Source organism: Psammomys obesus, unplaced genomic scaffold (assembly GCF_907164565.1).
Source record: "Psammomys obesus unplaced genomic scaffold, mPsaObe1.curated_primary_1811, whole genome shotgun sequence".
In the NCBI taxonomy this organism is placed as follows: domain Eukaryota; kingdom Metazoa; phylum Chordata; class Mammalia; order Rodentia; family Muridae; genus Psammomys; species Psammomys obesus.
The window spans coordinates 870,761-888,763 of NW_026594091.1; the positions used below are offsets into that span (position 1 = coordinate 870,761).

Here is an 18,003-nt window from a genome sequence, read left to right on the forward strand (position 1 = left end):
AATAGAGAAAAGTATCACATACTGAGAATATTTCTGCAAAGTGGCACAACATATGCAAAGGTCCTGTGGTGGGCAAGATCCAGGGTCTTAGGACTTCAACCAATTAAACTTGTCACACACATCCCATTGAAATAGTTTGCTTAGATTCCTGCTGCAGACCTCTCTTGTCCTGTGAATGACCCCCCCCCCCCCCCCACCTTTTCACTCCTGGACCAGCACGACTCAGCTGTGGCTCCTCAACACCCTACTCCACTTCTCCGTTCTTCCCAGATCACTACTGTAGGCCCCGCCCTCAGGCTCGTCCCATCCCCGACCCCGCCCAGGTGACCCACTCTGCCTTACAATTGGATAGTTCGGTCAGCTTCGAGTTTTGGTTGGCTGAAATAGCCATCAGTTAGGGATGAAAGCATTGATAACCCTTTCCGAGCTTCGAGGGGGCGGGCTCGGGTGCTGTGCAGGCGCGGCAGGGGCTTCGGATTCAGGTACAGTTCAAGCTTGCCGGGATACCCAGGGGGTTACTAGAGGGAAAACTGAGGACATAAAGTGTTCGGGAGGGGCGCGGTGCTTTCAGCCCCCTTCTTTGGGCTTTGTGCTCTGCGACGGATTGAGCACTATGTCCTGTAAAGGTGACCATTGAGACACTGGGAGCCCTAGGTGGGTTAGATCCGATCGGGGAGGGGAACACTAGATTGAACAGATGGCCGCCACATGGCCATCCAGGACCCAACTGCGGGAGCTTGTGCGCACCGTGGTCTCTCAGATGCCTGGGGACCCTTCCCCAGAGTAGGCTTGGGGACCTGGGATTAGCCTTTTCGGGATGGGCTTCTTGCAGGGTGGTGGAGGGGGCTGGTGATACGGAAACAGTGTTGGAGGGAGGGACGGATGGCCCCCCGGACCTACAGACAATAGTAGCGGATGGAACCGCCCAGCAGCTTTTCCTGTAGGAAATTGCGCTGTCTTTTCCAAGCTGACCTGGTTGTGTATGTTTGGAGAGGTGGGGTGTGTGTGATGAAGTGAGGACCTCTTGTCCTACCATCATCTATCCCCCACTATCTATCTTGAGCCCGTCCCAACGTCAAGGAGGTGCCACTACCTAGAGCCTTAGGTCAATAAGACATATCCTCTTCTGGACCCTGGGTGCACACTGCGTTCCCTGTGCCCCATCCTTCAGGTTTCCTGAGAACAGCTCTGTGTCCTGAAATAGTCCCCGGGGCGGGTCTGGGGGCGTGTGGCTTCAGCTCTGACGGCTTAATGAGGGGGTCTCAGGCAATGGATCCGGATTTAGCTTTGACAGCCAGGCAGTGTGGGAGAGATGAGGGCAGCTACACGCCCCACTCCAGGAGGCGTTGGTTTGTGCAGCAGTCTACGTGTGGGCTTGCTTCACCACACTCTTTGTGCCCCCTTGAGGCAGGAACTGACAGCTGCTGGCTGGGAGGGTGAGCGATAAATGACCCAGGTTCCCTACCATTTTTTTTTTTTTTGGGGGGGGGGAAGGGAATCTTTCCAAAGTGCCTAGTTACCTGAGAGGTCAAAGGTAGGAGGACTGAAAGTCGAAGGCCTGCCTGGGAGCTACAGAGTGAGTTCAAGGCTTGCCTTCAGCTACAGAGTGAGTTCAAAGCCTGCTTAGTAAAAGGGTTTAAGGGTCAGTAAGATGGATTGGACAGGAAAGGTGCTTGATGCCATCCCTGACATCTTGAGTTGGATCCCTGGGATCTATGTCGTGGAAGGAGAGAATTGATTCCACAGGGGTGCCCTCTCACCTCCACTCTCACCCCTGACATGCTTGCACCTACCCACCACCGATATAAAATACATAAAATGTCATTTTTTAAAAAGTGCTAGTTATTAGCTCAGTGGTAGAGAACTCACCTAGCATGTGAAACTCTAGGCTTCACCCTCAGCATGGAAGGAGAGGTAACGGGCCAGGAGGGAATGGAAAAAAAAAAAAAGGCATTTTTTTTGTGTGTGGTGGTACATGTCTGAAACCCAGCATGTGGGAGGTTGAGGCAGGAAAATTTGGAATTGAAATAAATAAATATAGGCTTCCACATGTGGTGGTGGTGCATGCCTGAAATCCCAGCACTCCAGAAGCAGAGGCAGGTGAATCTCTGTTAGTTTGAAACCATCCTGATTTACATAGCAAATTTCAGGCTAGCTAGTGATACATAGTGAGACCCTATCTTAAATAAATACATAAAGTAAAATAATGACAAAGTAAACAGGGCAGAACCCAGGAGGGAGAGACAGGACAAACTCTGTGAGTTCAAGGTCAGCCTGGCCTAGCTACAAAGGAAGACTTTGTTTCAAATGCAAATAAAACAGAACAAAAAAGTCCCCAAAGCCCTAGCAAACAAAACAAAACAAAACAAAACAACAACAAAAAACAAAAACCAACCAACCAAGCAAAGAAAAACAAAACAAAACAAAAAAACACCAATTCCCCAAACAAACAAAGATAGACATAAACAAAATGGGTTGGTACAGGCTGGTGGCTGGAGTCTGAGTTCAGTCCTCAGGACCCACATGGTAGAACTGACTCTCAACCTTCACACGAGTGCTGAGGCATTCACATGCCCACATATATACATGAAAAATAAGTGTAAAAACAAAGAACACAAAAGTGCAGCCAAGCACACTGGCCAATACAGGAATCTGAGCACAGCTGCACAGATTCAAAGCTGGCTTTTGCCAATGCATGTCTTTTGGCATATAGCTTAACTGCTCTCTATGTACTGTTTCTCCATCAGCACAGTGGGGAGAGGTGAGTGATCATATGAGGACCAACTGTAGAAAGTCTCAGGCTGGTAGCACAAACTACTTAGAAGTTGACCCACAGGTAAAGGGTAAAAAAAAAAAAATGAGGCTGTGGCTATGGCTGCATTATTAAGAGTGTTTGCTTAGCATTCATGAAGCCTTGTGTTCCATCCCCACTACTGCATAAACCAGCTGTGGTAAAGCACTCCTGTCATGCCAGCACTCAGGAGGTGCAGGTAGTAGGGTCAAGTTCAGGGTCACCATTGACTACATAGGGAGTTGGAGGCCATCCTAGGCTTCCTAAGACAAAACAAAACAAAACTAGTGGGTTGAAGAGATGGCTCAGTGGTTAAGATTGAGTACTACTCTTGTAGTTTGATTCCCAGCAGCTATCTTGGTCAGCTCACACCTGTGACTCCAGCTCCAGGGCATCTACCATCTTTGGCCTACACGGGCAATTATCCACACATAGACTAAACACAAAATTTAAAATGCCTTAAAAGAAAAAAAAAAACCCAATTAAAAGCAAACAGCAACCTTATTGTTATTTACCACCCTAATAATCACTGCCCTATGTCTCAGTTTGGCCTTTGGGCCTGGCTGTTCCAGCTGGTCTGGGTCTTAGAAATGACCTGTAGCTGCTTTCTCTGTCACATAGTTTTGGATTTGGATATGACCAGGTCACTAGAGGAGAGAGCAGACTGCACAGAATCATACTCCAGCTGTGCAAAAGGCAGTTCCAAACCCCTGAGCCCTGGTCCAGGTTTTTCCCAAAGCCCAGTTCTTCCCTGGTAATTTCCTGAAAACAAGCTGTGAGAGGGACTGGCTGTCCTCCACGGTGACCTGTTGCTCTGCCGGCTTGCCCCTTCCAGTCGGTGTGGGGACAGGAAACAGCTGCTTGTGGTGGGGAGGGAGATGTCAGCTTGGACAGGGGAAGAATGGGAAGAGCGGGCTCAGAGAGCAGAAGGGGATCCTCCCAGCAGTGGAGAGGGTGACGTGATAGGTATGCTCATGGGTGCTGAACACCTAGTAATGTCTGACACTCAGATGGCCATCCAGAATGCAAGAAGCTGGAAACAGTGGCTTAGTTTTTAGTTGGTTAGAGCAGAGGTTTGGTGAGCCAGAAGATGGGTTGTGTCTGCCAGGTGGAAATCTACATAGGCAAGGGCTTGACGAGGCACTACAAACAAGGGGTCCCTAGAAGGTGTACAGAGCCTAATCTGAAAGGTTTTCCACATAGGCAATGGACTTAATTGCTCTGTAAAATGTGAACAGTAATCTATGTTGTAGAATCCTGGGGGGGGGGCTAATTAGGGAGAGTATACAGTAGACAGTCAATTTGAGCCACTTTCTGTTCCCTGAAGATTTTTCATGTGGGTTCCAAAGTCCCAACATTCTTCTTGTCCATTTTTGTATGTATATGGGTATGCATATATGGGTATGCTGGACACTGAAGATTGAGCCCAGGACCTTATGCATGCTAGGCCAGTGCAGTGCCTTGAAGCTACACACCTGTCCCCATCCTATACTGCTTTTGGTTTTTGAGATGTCTCTAGGTACCTCTGGTTCTCCTAGAACTCAGATATCCTCCTGCTTCTGCTTCTTAGTGCTGGGATTAAAGTTCTGGATTTAATCTTAGCTATTCCATTAAATATTTGATCTCTTCTCATTCTATCTGCTCTTCCTCTTTCTGGAATAGTTTTCTAGTATACAGCTTAGGCTGACCTCAGCCTTACTTATGGCCCAATGAGACTGATTTCATTGACTGTCTTCCTATTTTAGTCTTGTGAGTGGAAGGGTTACAGTGTGTACCATCATGCCTGGCTTGCCTTTTCTTTCCTTCTTTTATTCCTCTCTTCCTTAAAAAATTATTCATGCATATCTGTTTGAATTTATGTATGTACTTCCCGTGTGTGCTCGGTGCTTGAGGAGGTGAGAAGAGTGCGCTGGATCCACTGGAACTGGAGACACCATTGGAACCAAACTTGGGTCCTCTGGAAGAGTGTAACAAACACTTAACTTTCCAGCACTTTCCTTCCTTTAAACCCTTTTTATTATATGTATATGTATCTAGGTGAATGTATTGAATCATGAGTGTGGAACTGTTCTCAGTGGCCAGAAGACTGTTGGAACTGGAATTACAGGAGGTTGTGAGTTGTCCAGTGTAGGTGCTGGGAACTGAACCTGGTCCTTTGCAAGTGCTCTGAACTTCTGAGCCACTCTTCTGAGATCGGGTCTTATGTATCCCAGGCTGACCTCAAACTGTGTGAAGCTGAGAATGATCTTGAACCCCTGATCCTCCTGCTTCTACCTCCTGAGTGATGGAGTGATAAGCATATACCAGAGCTTCATGCATGCTGGACAAGTACTCTACCAAGTGAACTACATCTCCAGCCCAGGATGATGATGATGATGATGATTATTATTATTATTATTTTTGGTGCTGCTACAGATCAAATTCATGTCCTTGCGTATGCTAGGCAAATGCTTTACCAATGAGCCAAATCCCCAGTTCCAGACCCTCACTATCTTAGCTTCCATTATGCCACCTGAAGAGTAATACTCCTTGAACTCTTCATGTATAGTTACGGCTTTGCCTTCTTAGGTGCTTGTGTTTCCATTTTAAAGTTTTACAAGCCAAGAACAGAGCTCTGTAGCTCAGTACTAGAGACGTTCCAGAGAGTCAGGTATTCATCAGATGCAGCATTGAGCTATTTAGATTTATTCTTTCCATCAATCATTCCTTGAAGGGGCAAGAAACCTTGGTTAAAATTCCAATATGAAATTAAATCTTACCATTTTTCTATGATAAATGCAAAAGAAATTGTTCCTGGGAGTTGAACCTAGTATCATTAAGCCATTGAACTATATCCTTAGCTCTATTTTCACTTTTTGAGACAGGAGCCTAGGCAACTTACCTACAAACCTCCTTTCCAGGTTTGTAACCTGCGTGTTCATACTTTGTTCACTTCAGATTTCAGCCAAACATAGCGGTACACATTTGTTACCCCAGAGCTTGGGAGGTTGAGGCAGGATTATGATTTTAGGCCAGTCTTAACCACATAGCAAGGCCTTGTCTCAAAGCAAAAGTGGTAGAGTGTAGGATTTACAAAGCCTTGGACTCCATCTGTGGCAAAGCAGTTCCAAGGCTCCTGAGGGAGGAGGAGAGCCTGATGGTGGGTGAGCTAGAAAAAAGTGCTCTTGGGTCTGTTTGCTCAAAGTTTCAATGGTGGTATAACTGACATCAGATTCAAAGCAAGGGACAGGACTGGATTTGCACTCTTACTTTTCTAGGGAACATTTTTCAGGCTGTCTGGTGCCTACTCCAGGAAACATGGCCAAATTTGTCCTGAATCAGAACCTTCCTGGTGAGTGTACAAAATGAGGTAGATGTGCTTACAGAAATCCACATTGGGTGCTTGTGTGCATATATGGACATAGCTCAGCAATGTCCATATCAATGTCAACTTAGTGGCCACATGGCCTCTTCCAAAGCCTATTAGACAGTGTCATGGCTCTGTTTAAAACCCACTCATGACAGTCCCCATAAATAAATGTCCCAACTTCCCATGGTTGCCTAGGAGACCTCTCCCCACGTTGTGCCCTCTGCCCATCCTTTAGCTCTTCTCTCTCTCCCTTCTTTCACCATTCTGAAGACACCTGACTTCCATCTGTCGGTCACTATTCAGACTTTCCAGTGTTATCTGTGGGCTATTTTTCTCCTTGGAACCTTCTGCCCTTGCAGCTGCTTCCACCTTATTATGAAGGGCTCACTTTGTTAAGTTCCTGAAACAGGAAATCTTTCCTGACATGAGAGCCAAAGTTGGCTCCTGCAATGGTTCTGTAATTCACCGTGTATTACTGCCTTAAAAGTCACTTGAAATGATTGTGTCTAGGCCTGGATATTGCCTTCCTTAATATAGTGTCCCAAGTTTATGTGTTTGTCACATAGTGGGTGCTTAATAAACATGATAGCATGCCTATCTTGCAGATACACCTACAAGCCTTAGGTGTGGTCATGAGCCCTGGCAATGCTACAGGTGTATCACAGGGGCAAAGGGGGCAGGGGACACATTTGTACTCTCTCTCTGGGAACTTCTTGGTTTGACCCCTCTTCCCTCTCCATGCCCGTTATACCACAGACCTGGGCGGCCCTCACCTGTACCCAGGCCTCACCAGGAGTGCCCGCAGCCCTAGTTCTCCCTACTCAGTAGAGACGCCCTATGGCTTCCACCTGGACCTGGACTTCCTCAAGTATGTGGAAGAACTGGAGCGTGGCCCTGTCTCCCGCCGAGCGCCAGTACCCCCGCACACACGCCGCCCACGCTTGTCCAGAACAGGCCTTGCTGGTGCGCGAAGCCCAGGCGCCTGGACCTCCAGCGAATCCCTGGCCAGTGACGACGGTGGAGCCTCAGGTGCACGCTCTCCCGGGGCGCCCCCGGAGCTCTTGCTACCTCCACTGTCTCCGCGCTCCTTTTGGCGCAACCCACGCGTCGAGCACACGCTCCTGGAGACCAGCCGACGACTGGAGGAGGCACAGGCCCGGGAACGTGCGCTCAGCCCTGCCCGTGCAGTCACGCAGAGTGCAGTCACGCAGAGCTTGCTCGGGTCCGGTCGCAGCAGCCCCGCCCTCAACCCTGCCCTTGCTTCACCAGGCCCTGCCCAGCTGCAGCTGGTGAGGGAGCAGATGGCTGTGGCGCTGCGGCGCCTGCGTGAGCTCGAGGACCAGGCACGCGCTCTGCCGGAGCTGCAGGAGCAGGTGCGCACGCTACGTGCGGAGAAGGCACGGCTACTGGCCGGGCGCGTGCAGCCAGAGCAAGAAGTAGAAATCGAGGTGCGCCCAGACAAGCTCGCCCAGCTTCGGCGACTCACCGAGCGTCTGGCCACCTCGGATCGAGGAGCCCGCTCTAGGGCGAGCCCCAGGGCTAACGATCCCGACGGGTTGGCTGCCAGGCGCAGCGAAAGAGCGCTGCAGGTCCTCGACCCAGCGTCTAGGACGCCCGATGGGGAACCCCAGACTCGGGAGGTGGGCACTGAAGTCCTGCCCGAGACCCGAGAGGCAGATGCCCAGGCAGTACCCGAGACAGGGGAGGCTGGAGTGGAGGTGGTCCCTGAGACCGTTGAGGTGGACACGTGGGTGACCGAGGCGCTGCTGGGGCTGCCCGAAGCTGCAGAGCGGGAGCTGGAGCTGCTCCGCTCCAGCTTGGAGCATCAGCGAGGGGTGAGCGAACTCTTGCTGGGCCGATTGAGGGAGCTGGAGGAGGCCTTCGAGGCTACAGTGACTAGGCCTCAGTCTCGAGAGGTGGCCATCCAGACCACATTGGGTTGCACTGAGAAGATCACGCAGACCGACCTCCCAATGGAGAACCAGCCCAGAACCATGGTTGGAGATGAGGTGGCCCCTGCTGGTGAGTCTCCTCCACTTCTGGTTGAAAGAAACTTGGTTTTCAGATTCCTGAAGTCAAACTCAGTACCCTCATGTGATTCCCTGCCAGGCATCCTCAAATCCATCATGAAGAAGAAAGATGGTATTCCAGGTGCTCAATCCAGTCAGGGACCCAAGAGCCTGCAGTTCGTTGGGGTCCTTAACGGAGAGTGAGCGTTTCTCCCCTTCCCCAAGATAGCCATGGGGGAGGAGGGACAGCAGACTATTAATCCCAGCTCTGACCCTCTGCTCATAGGCCTCAATCTCCTCATCTTGAAAATGCCACTCACACCTCACAGTCCTCTTGAATGGACTCACAGGGGAGGCTTAACAGGTGCTTCCCATCTTTTTCCCAGGTATGAGAGCTCCTCCAGCGAGGATGACAGTGACAACGAAGATGGCAGTGCTCAACTCCCCAGGAGTAGCTCTTCCGGGTCAGATGATAGCAGTGGGGGATCTGATGCTGGAACTCCTGGCCCCACCAACAGCAAAGACGCCAAGGACTCCAACCTTGAGGCACACCCAGAGCTGAAGGCAGGAACAGAAGGGAGGTGAGTGTTCTCCAAAGGTCTGGAGTGTATTGGATTCCCTCTCCTGGTCATCATTGCCCAGGATCCTGAGTCTAGACTGGCTTCTCTGGCAGGTGTGATCTGAACCCACGTTTAAGGGAGGCGTGCATTGCTCTGAATAGGCAGCTGATTCGGCCCCGTGGACTCAGCAGAGATGGCGTGAGTGTGTGGGATACCTCTCCTCACTGACATCCTCTTAGGGAAGAACGCAGGGCTTCCTAGAGCAGGAGTACCAAGTTGGTCCTTTCTCACTAGAGACAGTCCTTGATCCTTACTTCTCCAAGAAGACTGTCCCTAGGACAGCTCTGACCTTTTCTTGACTGCCTACCTACTGCCCCAACTAAGGATCAGAGCCCCAGACCCACTCTGACACTTCAAGAGCAAGTGGTGCTCACTGCAACACTCATTCCTATTTCACCATAATGTCTATTTTCGTGACCATATGAATCTCACTGTACTCCATTTTTGAAGAGGAGTCTCCACCTGGGTTCTTGACTCCCTACTTAGAAAGTGTTGGCCGGCTTTCCTTTTCAGGATAAACAAAGGGGTCTAACACGCACACCCCATCCCATCCCATCTTTTATCAACACTGATGCCTTGTTTGCCCCTGTCCTGCCAGAGTGCAGCACGCCTTGTGGCCCAGGAGTGGTTTCGAGTGTCCAGCCAAAAGCGTTCTGAGGCTGAGCCTGTAGCTGGGGTGCTTCGAGGGGTGAAGAACCTGGGGCCTGAGCTGCTCGTTCATGTGGTAAACCTGTCTGATGGCAATGGAAACACAGCCCTGCATTACAGCGTGTCTCATGGCAATCTGGCCATTTCCAGCCTGCTACTGGATACAGGTTAGGGTATTGGGTTGTGGAGAAGAGCACCAGGATGGGTGAAGGCTGGGGTTGTTGAGGGTCATAAAAAATGCTGAGTGGCAGATGATTCCATTGGGCCTCTCTCAAGCTATTGGTAGGTGGATCATTGGTCATTTGGCCAGAAGTCAACATTGGGTGTTTTCCTCTATGACTCTCTCTCGTTTGTCTTCTGAAATAGAACTTCCCATTGAACCTGGAGCTGTTTGGCTAGCAAGTCCCATCTGTTTTCATCTCCCCAGTCTTGAGGTTACAGACATGGTGCTCAACTTTTATGTGGGCTCTATGATTCAGGTCTGGTCCTCAGGCTGGCAGTTGGTGCGCTAACCCTCTGAGCACTGACTTTATAAGGCCTTGCTATGTAACCCATGCCTTGTCTCAAATTTGTGACCGTGCTACCTCTGCCTTCCAAATACTGAAATTACAGAGGTGCAAAGGCCTTCTGACCTAACTGTATCTTCAGTTGTCCTACGTTAGCTCCTCCACCATTCACAGTAACACCCAGTTTTGAGATCAGAGACCTCAATGTAACACTTCCCTTCCTTGGTATACTACATTCTTCAATATGTAGGCCTCACTTTTTTGGTTTTTTTAAAAGATGAGCCACCATGTGGGAATTGAACTCAGGACCTTTGGAAGAAGAGCCAATGTGCTTAACCTAAGTTATCTCTCCAGCCATCCCACCTCCCTGCTTTGTTTTCTTCCCTTCTTCCTTTTCTCCTTGTCCTGGACTCTTTGTACACCAGGCTGCTTCTGCCTCTCTGAGTGCTGAGATTAAAGGCATGTGCCACTACACCCAGCAAACCTTCCCCCACGACCTAAGGTCTAAGTACCTCTCGCTGGTCTGGAGCTCTAGTGGTTTTAAAGGCATGTGTCTATGCCTGACTGCTTCCTGAGTTCTTGGACTCCATAGTATCTAGGCAGGTTACTCACTGGTTAGGCTTCTAACTACTATCAAGCTGGAGTACTGCTTGTTCACCTTCCTCCTGCCTCCTCTTATCCCCCCACTGAAGCAAATACACTTACCTGGATATTTCTTTATGAAATGTAGTTGGTAGTGCTCACTCATGTTTTGCCTTTGCAACAATGTAGAGAGGGGATAGTGAGCCACAGACTAACCACTAACTTCAATTCTTTGTTGTGCCCTTCAAATCTCTAGTTGCTCAGTTGCTAGTCCCACTTTACCTTCACATTATCATGGCACACAGTAGTTTTAATTTTTTTTTTTGGAGACAGGATCTCACTGTGTAGCTCTGGCTGTTCTGGAGCATGCTGGCCTTGAACTCTGATCTACCTGCCTTTGCCTCCTAAGTGCTGGGATTAAAGGTGTGCACCACCTGGCCAAGTAAAAATAAGGAAAAACTAAAAAAGGCTGTGTAGGTCTAGATCTATGTATTGCTATGTACTGCATCTCTGCGGGGCCTTACTGGCTGCCAGCACTCAGGTCTCCCTGACCTCTATTACTTACAAACCTCATACTCATGCACACAGACTCACCTGGCTGAGGGAGTGGTGGTGTAGTTACCTGGTGTTCTTGCCCAGTGCTCTCAGTGCTGGGAAGGTGGAAGCAGCACTACAAGCTCATACCCTGCCCTTCTCTGGTCAGCATGGGATACGAGAGACCCAACACTGTCCTCTTGAACCAACCAGCATTTGAGGTTTGCATGAAGTTACTGACCTCTTTCTTTTTTCCAGGGGTCTGTGATGTCAATCACCAGAATAGAGCCGGCTATTCTGCACTCATGTTGGCTGCACTCACTTCTGTGGGGCAGGAGGAAGACATGGCTGTGGTCCAGAGACTTTTCAGCATGGGTGATGTCAATGCCAAGGCTAGCCAGGTGCATAGACAATTCCAATGGGTGGTTAAGGTGGTATCACTTTCTACTTTGAAAACTTCAGGCCTCTTTTCCTTTTCTAGACTGGACAGACAGCTCTCATGCTGGCCATCAGCCATGGCCACCAGGATATGGTGGCTGCCTTGCTGGAATGTGGGGCTGATGTCAATGTACAGGATGCCGATGGGGCCACAGCATTGATGTGTGCCAGCGAGTATGGACACCTTGACACAGTTCAGTTGTTGCTGGCTCAGCCAGGCTGTGACCTAACCATCTTAGACAATGTGAGACACTAAGAGGGCCTGGAATAGTGGTAGTGTGTGCCTCTATAGCTCTGGGACCTAATGTCCTATCATCCCTCAGGAGGGTACCAGTGCCCTGGCCATTGCACTGGAGGCTCAACAAGAAGAGGTGGCTGCACTGCTCCATGCCCACCTGACATCCAACCACCATGCCTCCCAGGTAAGTGTGGTCCCCAAGAAACAATGATGGAGGACCTATTTGATGCTTAACTAGCAAAACCCTTAGGCTAGGACCAGATATATCAAAGGCACACTCTAGCTACCTGGTCTGGAAAATATTCCTTTGCTTTAGGGAAAAAGCTCAAAGCCTCAATTGAAGGGTTGCCCCAGCCTGGGAGGACACACCCAGTGGGTAGACATAACTCATTTAACACTTGTCCTTAAGCCCCCACTTGGCTGAAACTTTGCAGCCTTCTGCCTACAGGATCCCTTTCTTTCTTCTAGGGCCAGTCATCTCCAGGGTCTTCCACAGCCACACCCAGTGAAGGGATGCAGTGAGCTGTTACGTACGCACATTGGGACTATAGGAGAATGTTCCGTTTCCCGTCTGAGCTTCTAATCACAGGACACCTTACACAGTGGTTCCTTCTAGCTTCAGTTAGGATGTTCAGGGAAGGGCCTGAGAAATGTTACTGCTTTGAACCTACTCACTTCATAAAACATCATTCCTAATAAACCATTTCTATTACAGTTGTGCTTTGTGTGGGTGTCACTGACAAAACTCCCATGTGTAAGATGCCTATTGAGGGCTGGAGAGATGGGTCAGAGGTTATGAACACTGTTCTTCCAAAGGTCTTAAGTTCAATTCCCAGCAACCACATGGTGGCTCACAACCATCTATAGTGAGATCTGGTGCCCTCTTCTGGTGTGCTGTATAAATATAAAAAATAAAAGATGCCTATTGAAGGGCTTTCAGAGAGCACCAAGAGTGAATGATCACTACAAGCTTTTTATGAAGCAAAGACACTGCTCAGAGAAACCCAATCTAGAAAGACTCCATGTTCAAGGCCAGCATAGTTTAAAAAAGCAAAACCTAACCAGACAACCTAGACAAGAGTTAAAACAATGCTTTATTTAACAGTTGCAGGTGATCCCATGAGTCAAGTGGTGGCTATCCAGGACCCTGTAAATAGACTCAAGCATTAGATAGAGAGCCTTCCTTTCCCTACCTCCCAGATCCTTCCCAATGGTTGCCGTGTACACACCAGCAAGATCAGCGCAACCTCCTAGCTTCTCTTTCTGACTCCAATAGGGTGAGCACATCACCCTCTCGAACTGGGCCTTTGACGTTTCGGATGATAGAGCGGCTGGTGTCATCCATGAATTCCACACGCACCTACAGACCAATACAAAAGTTAGGTAGTGCTACTTACTAGTGTGGCAGAAGAGTGGTGAGATGGCTTGGCAGTTAAGAACATTTGCTGCTCTTAACCTGGATACATTTCCAAGCACCCACGCTACTGGCTAACCACCTGTAATTCCAGTTCCAGGGGATCTGACCACTTCTGATTTCTGTACACTGTATGAAGTGGTGCAGGCATATGAAGCGGAAGCACCCCCACACCAAGAACCTGTAACAATGAAAGGGTTTACACCAGAGCCTAAGAAAACAGGCTGCACATCTACACTGCTGGAAGGTCCTGTTGAGGTCTGGGAGAAACCCAGCAAAAGGAACAGGTGTCTTTTTTTCTTAAAGAAAGGTCTCATATCCCAGATTGGCCTCTGTGCTGATAGAAGGCATTAAGCCAGTCAGTAGCCAGAGCTGACTCTGAATTCCTGAATTTCCTTCTGGAATTACAAAGATGCTCCACTCCACCCCTGCTCTTTACCGATTTTATCTTTGTGCCTCCAACTACAGACACACTGCCCCCGAACTGGGAATCCTACCTTAGTCCCTTCTGTAATGGAAGATATGGGTATAAAACCAGGGTAGTCAAGGCATTTCTAGCCTAGGCTGCCCTTCCTCTCCTAGAGTAGTGAGATGTAAGGCACGCCCCACCATTCTTGGTTTATGTGGTGCTGGGAACCTAAGCCCTGAATGCTAGGCAAGCACTCTACCCACCGTGCCCCAGCTTTTGTCGGGACCAGAGCTCACATTCTGTAGCCTAAGCGTGCCTGGAACTCCCAGTGATCTTTATTTGACGATTGAAATTATTAGTATGGGTCACCACTGGAGTTTTAGCGTGAATGCAGATGCAGTCTTTAGGTTTTTCATATCGTTAGCAAGTCTACTAACATAGCTCCAGCCAAATCCACCTTTTAAAAAAGGTATCCATGTTTGTTAGAGTCATTACCCTCCACTGAGGATAGAAGTCAGGATTAAAGGTCACCACATGCAGCTGTAAACGTAAGTGTATGGAAGGGTTCCGACCCCAGGAAGTCGGAATATCGCTATCCGCTCACCTGCGTGCACTGTCCCTGCGAACCGGTTCTGCCCAGCACTTTGGTTACCTGCAGGGAAAAGGGGACAGTTAGATAGGCCCAGCGCTCTTCTTTATCCAGGTTTCTAAACACTCGCAGTCTCCTCACCCTGGCCAGCTTGATAGGCTGCACGCGACTCGTGTCCATGATGGCGGCGATCTGACGGAGAGGAGTCACGTGGGCAGGGAAATACTTTTATAGTATACTCTGGCCACGCCCTACTCCCACTCTCGCGAGACTGCACGCACTACCCAGCAATCCTTGGGGCAGAGTCGTTACCAGCGTTCTTCGGAGGGGAGGAAACATGGCGTCTGCTACTCGCATTATCCAGAAGTTGCGGAATTGGGCGTCTGGGGTGCGTGTGCCGTTCCGTCCCGAGCCGGAAAGGATTTGGTTTTCCCGCTTATCTCCCGCTTCACATCTCCTTAGTTCAGTGGGGAGTCTAGGATCCTTGAATTTTTGACTCCCATTAGTCAGAGACTCAAGGTCCTAAATGTTTTGGCCGGCTTTCTGGGATTCCCTTGTCTCCATACCTTGGCTTTAGATTGCCTGGCTTTAGTTTCCTCTTGCCCCACCCGCTCTCTTACCCCTTTCTCCCCGTATTACTGTCTCCACGTCCCACACAGTCCTGGAGTTTCCTCGTTCCCGTATCTCTGGATCTCGTGGCCCTAGCTTTCTCCTATTTTTGGAAGGTCGAGGATCAGTTTTTAGCTTTTGGAAGAAAACTAAAAGGGGAGCTGTAGATTTCATCAGCCCCTGGAGGTTGGAGATGTACAAGAGGAAAAGAGATAGCTATCTATGCCTTTTAATTTAGAGTCCAAGAAAGGCGGTATGGTATAATCAGCACCGGAGCTCAGCAAACAACTGTTTGGGTGGGTGGATCTTCAGAGAAAGTTTTTACCATAAAGTAAAGGCAAGCATGTTTACTATCTTGACCAATATCCAAAGACGATAAAGAGAAAAGATAAAAGGGAGGCTCTTAAAATTAGGTCTTGGAAGACCTAAGGCTCTCAAACTTAGCAGTAAAGTTCTGTAAGTCATGCCCCCACCTTTCTTCTTCATGTATATCCATAATCTGGCTGGCTACCCCTGTTCACTAATCTGGGTTCCCTACAATCTGACTTCTCTTCTCCTCCCACAGCGAGACCTGCAGGCGAAGCTGCAGCTGCGCTACCAGGAGATTGCCAAGCGGTGAGCGGGCCCTGCTTGCTGCCAACCTCAGCCCCCTCATCCTGTCCTTTTTCCACCAAACCTAAATCCAAGGCTGTTCATGGTGATACAAGCTTTAATCTCAGCACTCAGAAAACAGGCAGGCTGATTTCTGTGAGTTCAAGGCCTATTTGATCAGCATGGTGAGTTCCAGGCAAGTCAGGGCTACATACCTGAAAAACAAACATGAAAGAAAAGAACCCTCCAAATTTGCTGTTCTCTTGAACTTTTGGAGCATTGAGCAGAGATCTTACCAGGCTATGGAAGCAGAAATTTACTTTTAACTTCATTGGACTGTATTGGAATAGATAGATTGCATTATTTGTTGGTGTTTTGGGTAGATTTGCAGTTTTCACTCTAACCCTACACTCTAAGTTATATTCTCAAGCTCCTGGTGGGGCCTGGGGGTGGGGAATGAGACCCACTGGTTAAGTCATTGCCCAAAGTCACTTAGGGGCCAGTCTTGATTTTTTTTTTTTTTTAAACATTTATATATTGATAAGTCTTTTTCATGTCCTCAGACTTTTGGATGCCAGTACAAAAAAGAAAGTTCTTGGTTTATGGGGCTGGTGGCTTTAGCACCCACAAGCCCTTACCTCACTTTGCTGGGTTCAGAATGAACTCTTTGTGAAAACCCAGCAGAAGCCAAGGGGAGCATCTGAAACAGTACCCAACCTGCCCTCAAATTTGTCATTTATTGGCCTTATACGCTTGTTCCTGCTTCTTCCTCAAGTGCTGGGAATCCAGGAGTGTACCTCCATCCCCGGTTTATGTGGCACTAGGGACAGCTGAACTACATTTGAGGCAGGTCTTTATATGTTAGTTTGAGCTGGTCTCTAACTCTGATCTCCTGCCTTTTGCATGTTGAGTTGACTAGACACTACGTTTGTTCAGAGGCAAGGTCTTCCATTGTAGTCCTGGTTGGCTTGCAACTCAATGTAGCCCAGGTTGGCTTTGAACTCAATGAGATCCTTTAGGGGAGATGGTTGAGTGGGGATGTACTGGGATTACAGGCAATAGCCAGCAGCTTCTTTAGGATAAAGGCGCCCTCTAGTGATTCATTTGGGTCTTGGCATCAGACAAATGGTTCTTTTCATTTTCCTGTGTACATATGATAAAAGCTATGGCTTAGCATATATGTTCATGGGGCAGACATAAATTTCACATTGTCATTTTAGAATCTTATAATTGTTGTTTTTTTCTTTTTAAAATTATTGCATCTATTTTGTGTGTGGTTTGTAGATTAAAGGAAAACTTGTGGGAATAGTTCTTTTTTCCCCACCATTCAGGTCCTAGAGATTGAATTTAAGTTGTCAGGCTTGATCGCAAGGACCTTTACTCACTGAGCCATCTGGCTGACCATTTCTGTTTCTTTAAAAAAAACAAAAAACTTATTACTTTGTGTGTGGGTGTTTTGTTTGCTTTTGTAGCTGTGTACTACATGCATGCAATCTCTTGGAGGCCAGAAGGTGTTGGATATTTTGGAACTGGAATTATAGACGGTTGTGAATCACCATATAGATGCTGGGAAATGAACCTGGGTCTTCTGCAAGGAGTGCTAACCATTGTGCTGTCTTTCCAGACCACCGTTGTTTTCTTTTAAAAACAGGGTAACGCTATGTAGCTCAGGCTGTCCTGGAACTGAACTCTGGACCGTTCCTGCTTTCTTGCTTCAGTCTTTTGAGTACTGGAACTACAGTGGTGCACCCAAGAGTCTAGCCATATTTCTCTCATTTTATTATATTTTTATTTATTTATTTTTGGTTTTTGAGACAGGGTTTCTGTGTGTAGACTAGGCTGTCCTGGACTCACTTTGTAGACCTGGCTGGCCTCGAACTCAGATAGATCCGCCTGTCTCTGCCTCCCTGAGTGCTGGGGCATATTTCTTATTAAAAAAATAAAATAGCTTTCAAAAATTTAAGGAGAACTTCAAATTGCCAGGTAAATATGCTGTTTGACAATGTGGCCAAACAAACTAATCAAAACCAACTTTTTATTACTCACTCCCACCCAACTTGTCTCTGGGAAGTTCCTCTTTTGTTTGAAGTTCAGTGTTTCAAGGCTTTAGGCTTTAGGTTTTTTGGTAAGCCCAGGATTTAACCCAAGGGCAGACTGAGCTTTGTTCCACATAACCCCTCCACTTCCCTCTACAGGGAATGTTGGCACACATGGCAGGAAGTTCAGAGATTTGGATAGGTTCCCAGGGCAAGGTGTTCTTTGAGCAGTAAGCCTTTATCCCAGCAGGGTTCTTCAAAGGGTTCCTGAGATAACAGGGAACTCACAAGTTCCATAACCTGGTCTTTGGAAATGGGGGTTGGGAGAAAGTCACTTCAGTCTGGTAATCTGGGGCTCAGTACTATAATTGCTGGATAAGGGGTGGGCACAGCTTGGCACTCTGACCTGATTTCTTAAACTCCTTTAGGTAGAAGGAAGGCCACTGCTAAGCTTAGCTTTGTGTTGGGGATAGGAGCATGTCTAGGCCTCTCCTTTTCTTGGGCACTCCATACCTAACCATATTTGAGACTTAGGGTGATTGGGGCGGAACATGTTTCCTTAGCCTGTCTTGAAGGCGATACACATAGATTGCTGTCTGATGCTTGCTTTCCCTTCTAGACCCAGGTATATAATGGGATA

The 18,003-nt window shown here is 48.3% G+C and overlaps 2 protein-coding genes across 2 annotated transcripts; one reads left to right on the forward strand and one right to left on the reverse strand.

The window, feature by feature from the left end:
- Window positions 1–448: 448 nt before the first annotated feature.
- Kank3 (KN motif and ankyrin repeat domains 3) lies at window positions 449–12,439 on the forward strand. Its single transcript, XM_055617881.1, has 11 exons — window positions 449–482; window positions 6,049–6,122; window positions 6,897–8,162; window positions 8,250–8,349; window positions 8,536–8,730; window positions 8,823–8,907; window positions 9,368–9,584; window positions 11,298–11,440; window positions 11,521–11,721; window positions 11,801–11,899; window positions 12,184–12,439. The coding sequence occupies exons 2-11, from the start codon at window positions 6,089–6,091 to the stop codon at window positions 12,235–12,237; spliced, it is 2,394 nt and encodes a 797-aa protein (XP_055473856.1). The 5' UTR covers window positions 449–482; window positions 6,049–6,088; the 3' UTR covers window positions 12,238–12,439.
- Window positions 12,440–12,790: 351 nt separating this feature from the next.
- On the reverse strand, window positions 12,791–14,331 carry Rps28 (ribosomal protein S28). The gene is made up of 4 exons (XM_055617880.1): window positions 14,269–14,331; window positions 14,143–14,190; window positions 12,945–13,075; window positions 12,791–12,862 (listed from the first exon to the last, which is right to left on the reverse strand). Exons 1-3 carry the CDS (start codon window positions 14,305–14,307, stop codon window positions 12,953–12,955), a joined length of 210 nt encoding a protein of 69 aa, XP_055473855.1. The 5' UTR covers window positions 14,308–14,331; the 3' UTR covers window positions 12,791–12,862; window positions 12,945–12,952.
- Window positions 14,332–18,003: the final 3,672 nt, after the last annotated feature.

Bases quoted from the DNA above. Each gene is read 5' to 3' on its own strand.
- Kank3 (XM_055617881.1), top strand. From the start codon at position 6,089: ATGGCCAAATTTGTCCTGAATCAGAACCTTCCTG. The intron at 8,350-8,535 runs GTGAGCGTTTCT...TCTTTTTCCCAG, and splicing joins GTTGGGGTCCTTAACGGAGA to GTATGAGAGCTCCTCCAGCG. The intron at 11,441-11,520 runs GTGCATAGACAA...TTCCTTTTCTAG, and splicing joins TCAATGCCAAGGCTAGCCAG to ACTGGACAGACAGCTCTCAT.
- Rps28 (XM_055617880.1), bottom strand. From the start codon at position 14,307: ATGGACACGAGTCGCGTGCAGCCTATCAAGCTGGCCAGG. The intron at 14,191-14,268 runs GTGAGGAGACTG...TTTTCCCTGCAG, and splicing joins AGCCTATCAAGCTGGCCAGG to GTAACCAAAGTGCTGGGCAG. The intron at 13,076-14,142 runs GTGAGCGGATAG...ATTGGTCTGTAG, and splicing joins CGCAGGGACAGTGCACGCAG to GTGCGTGTGGAATTCATGGA.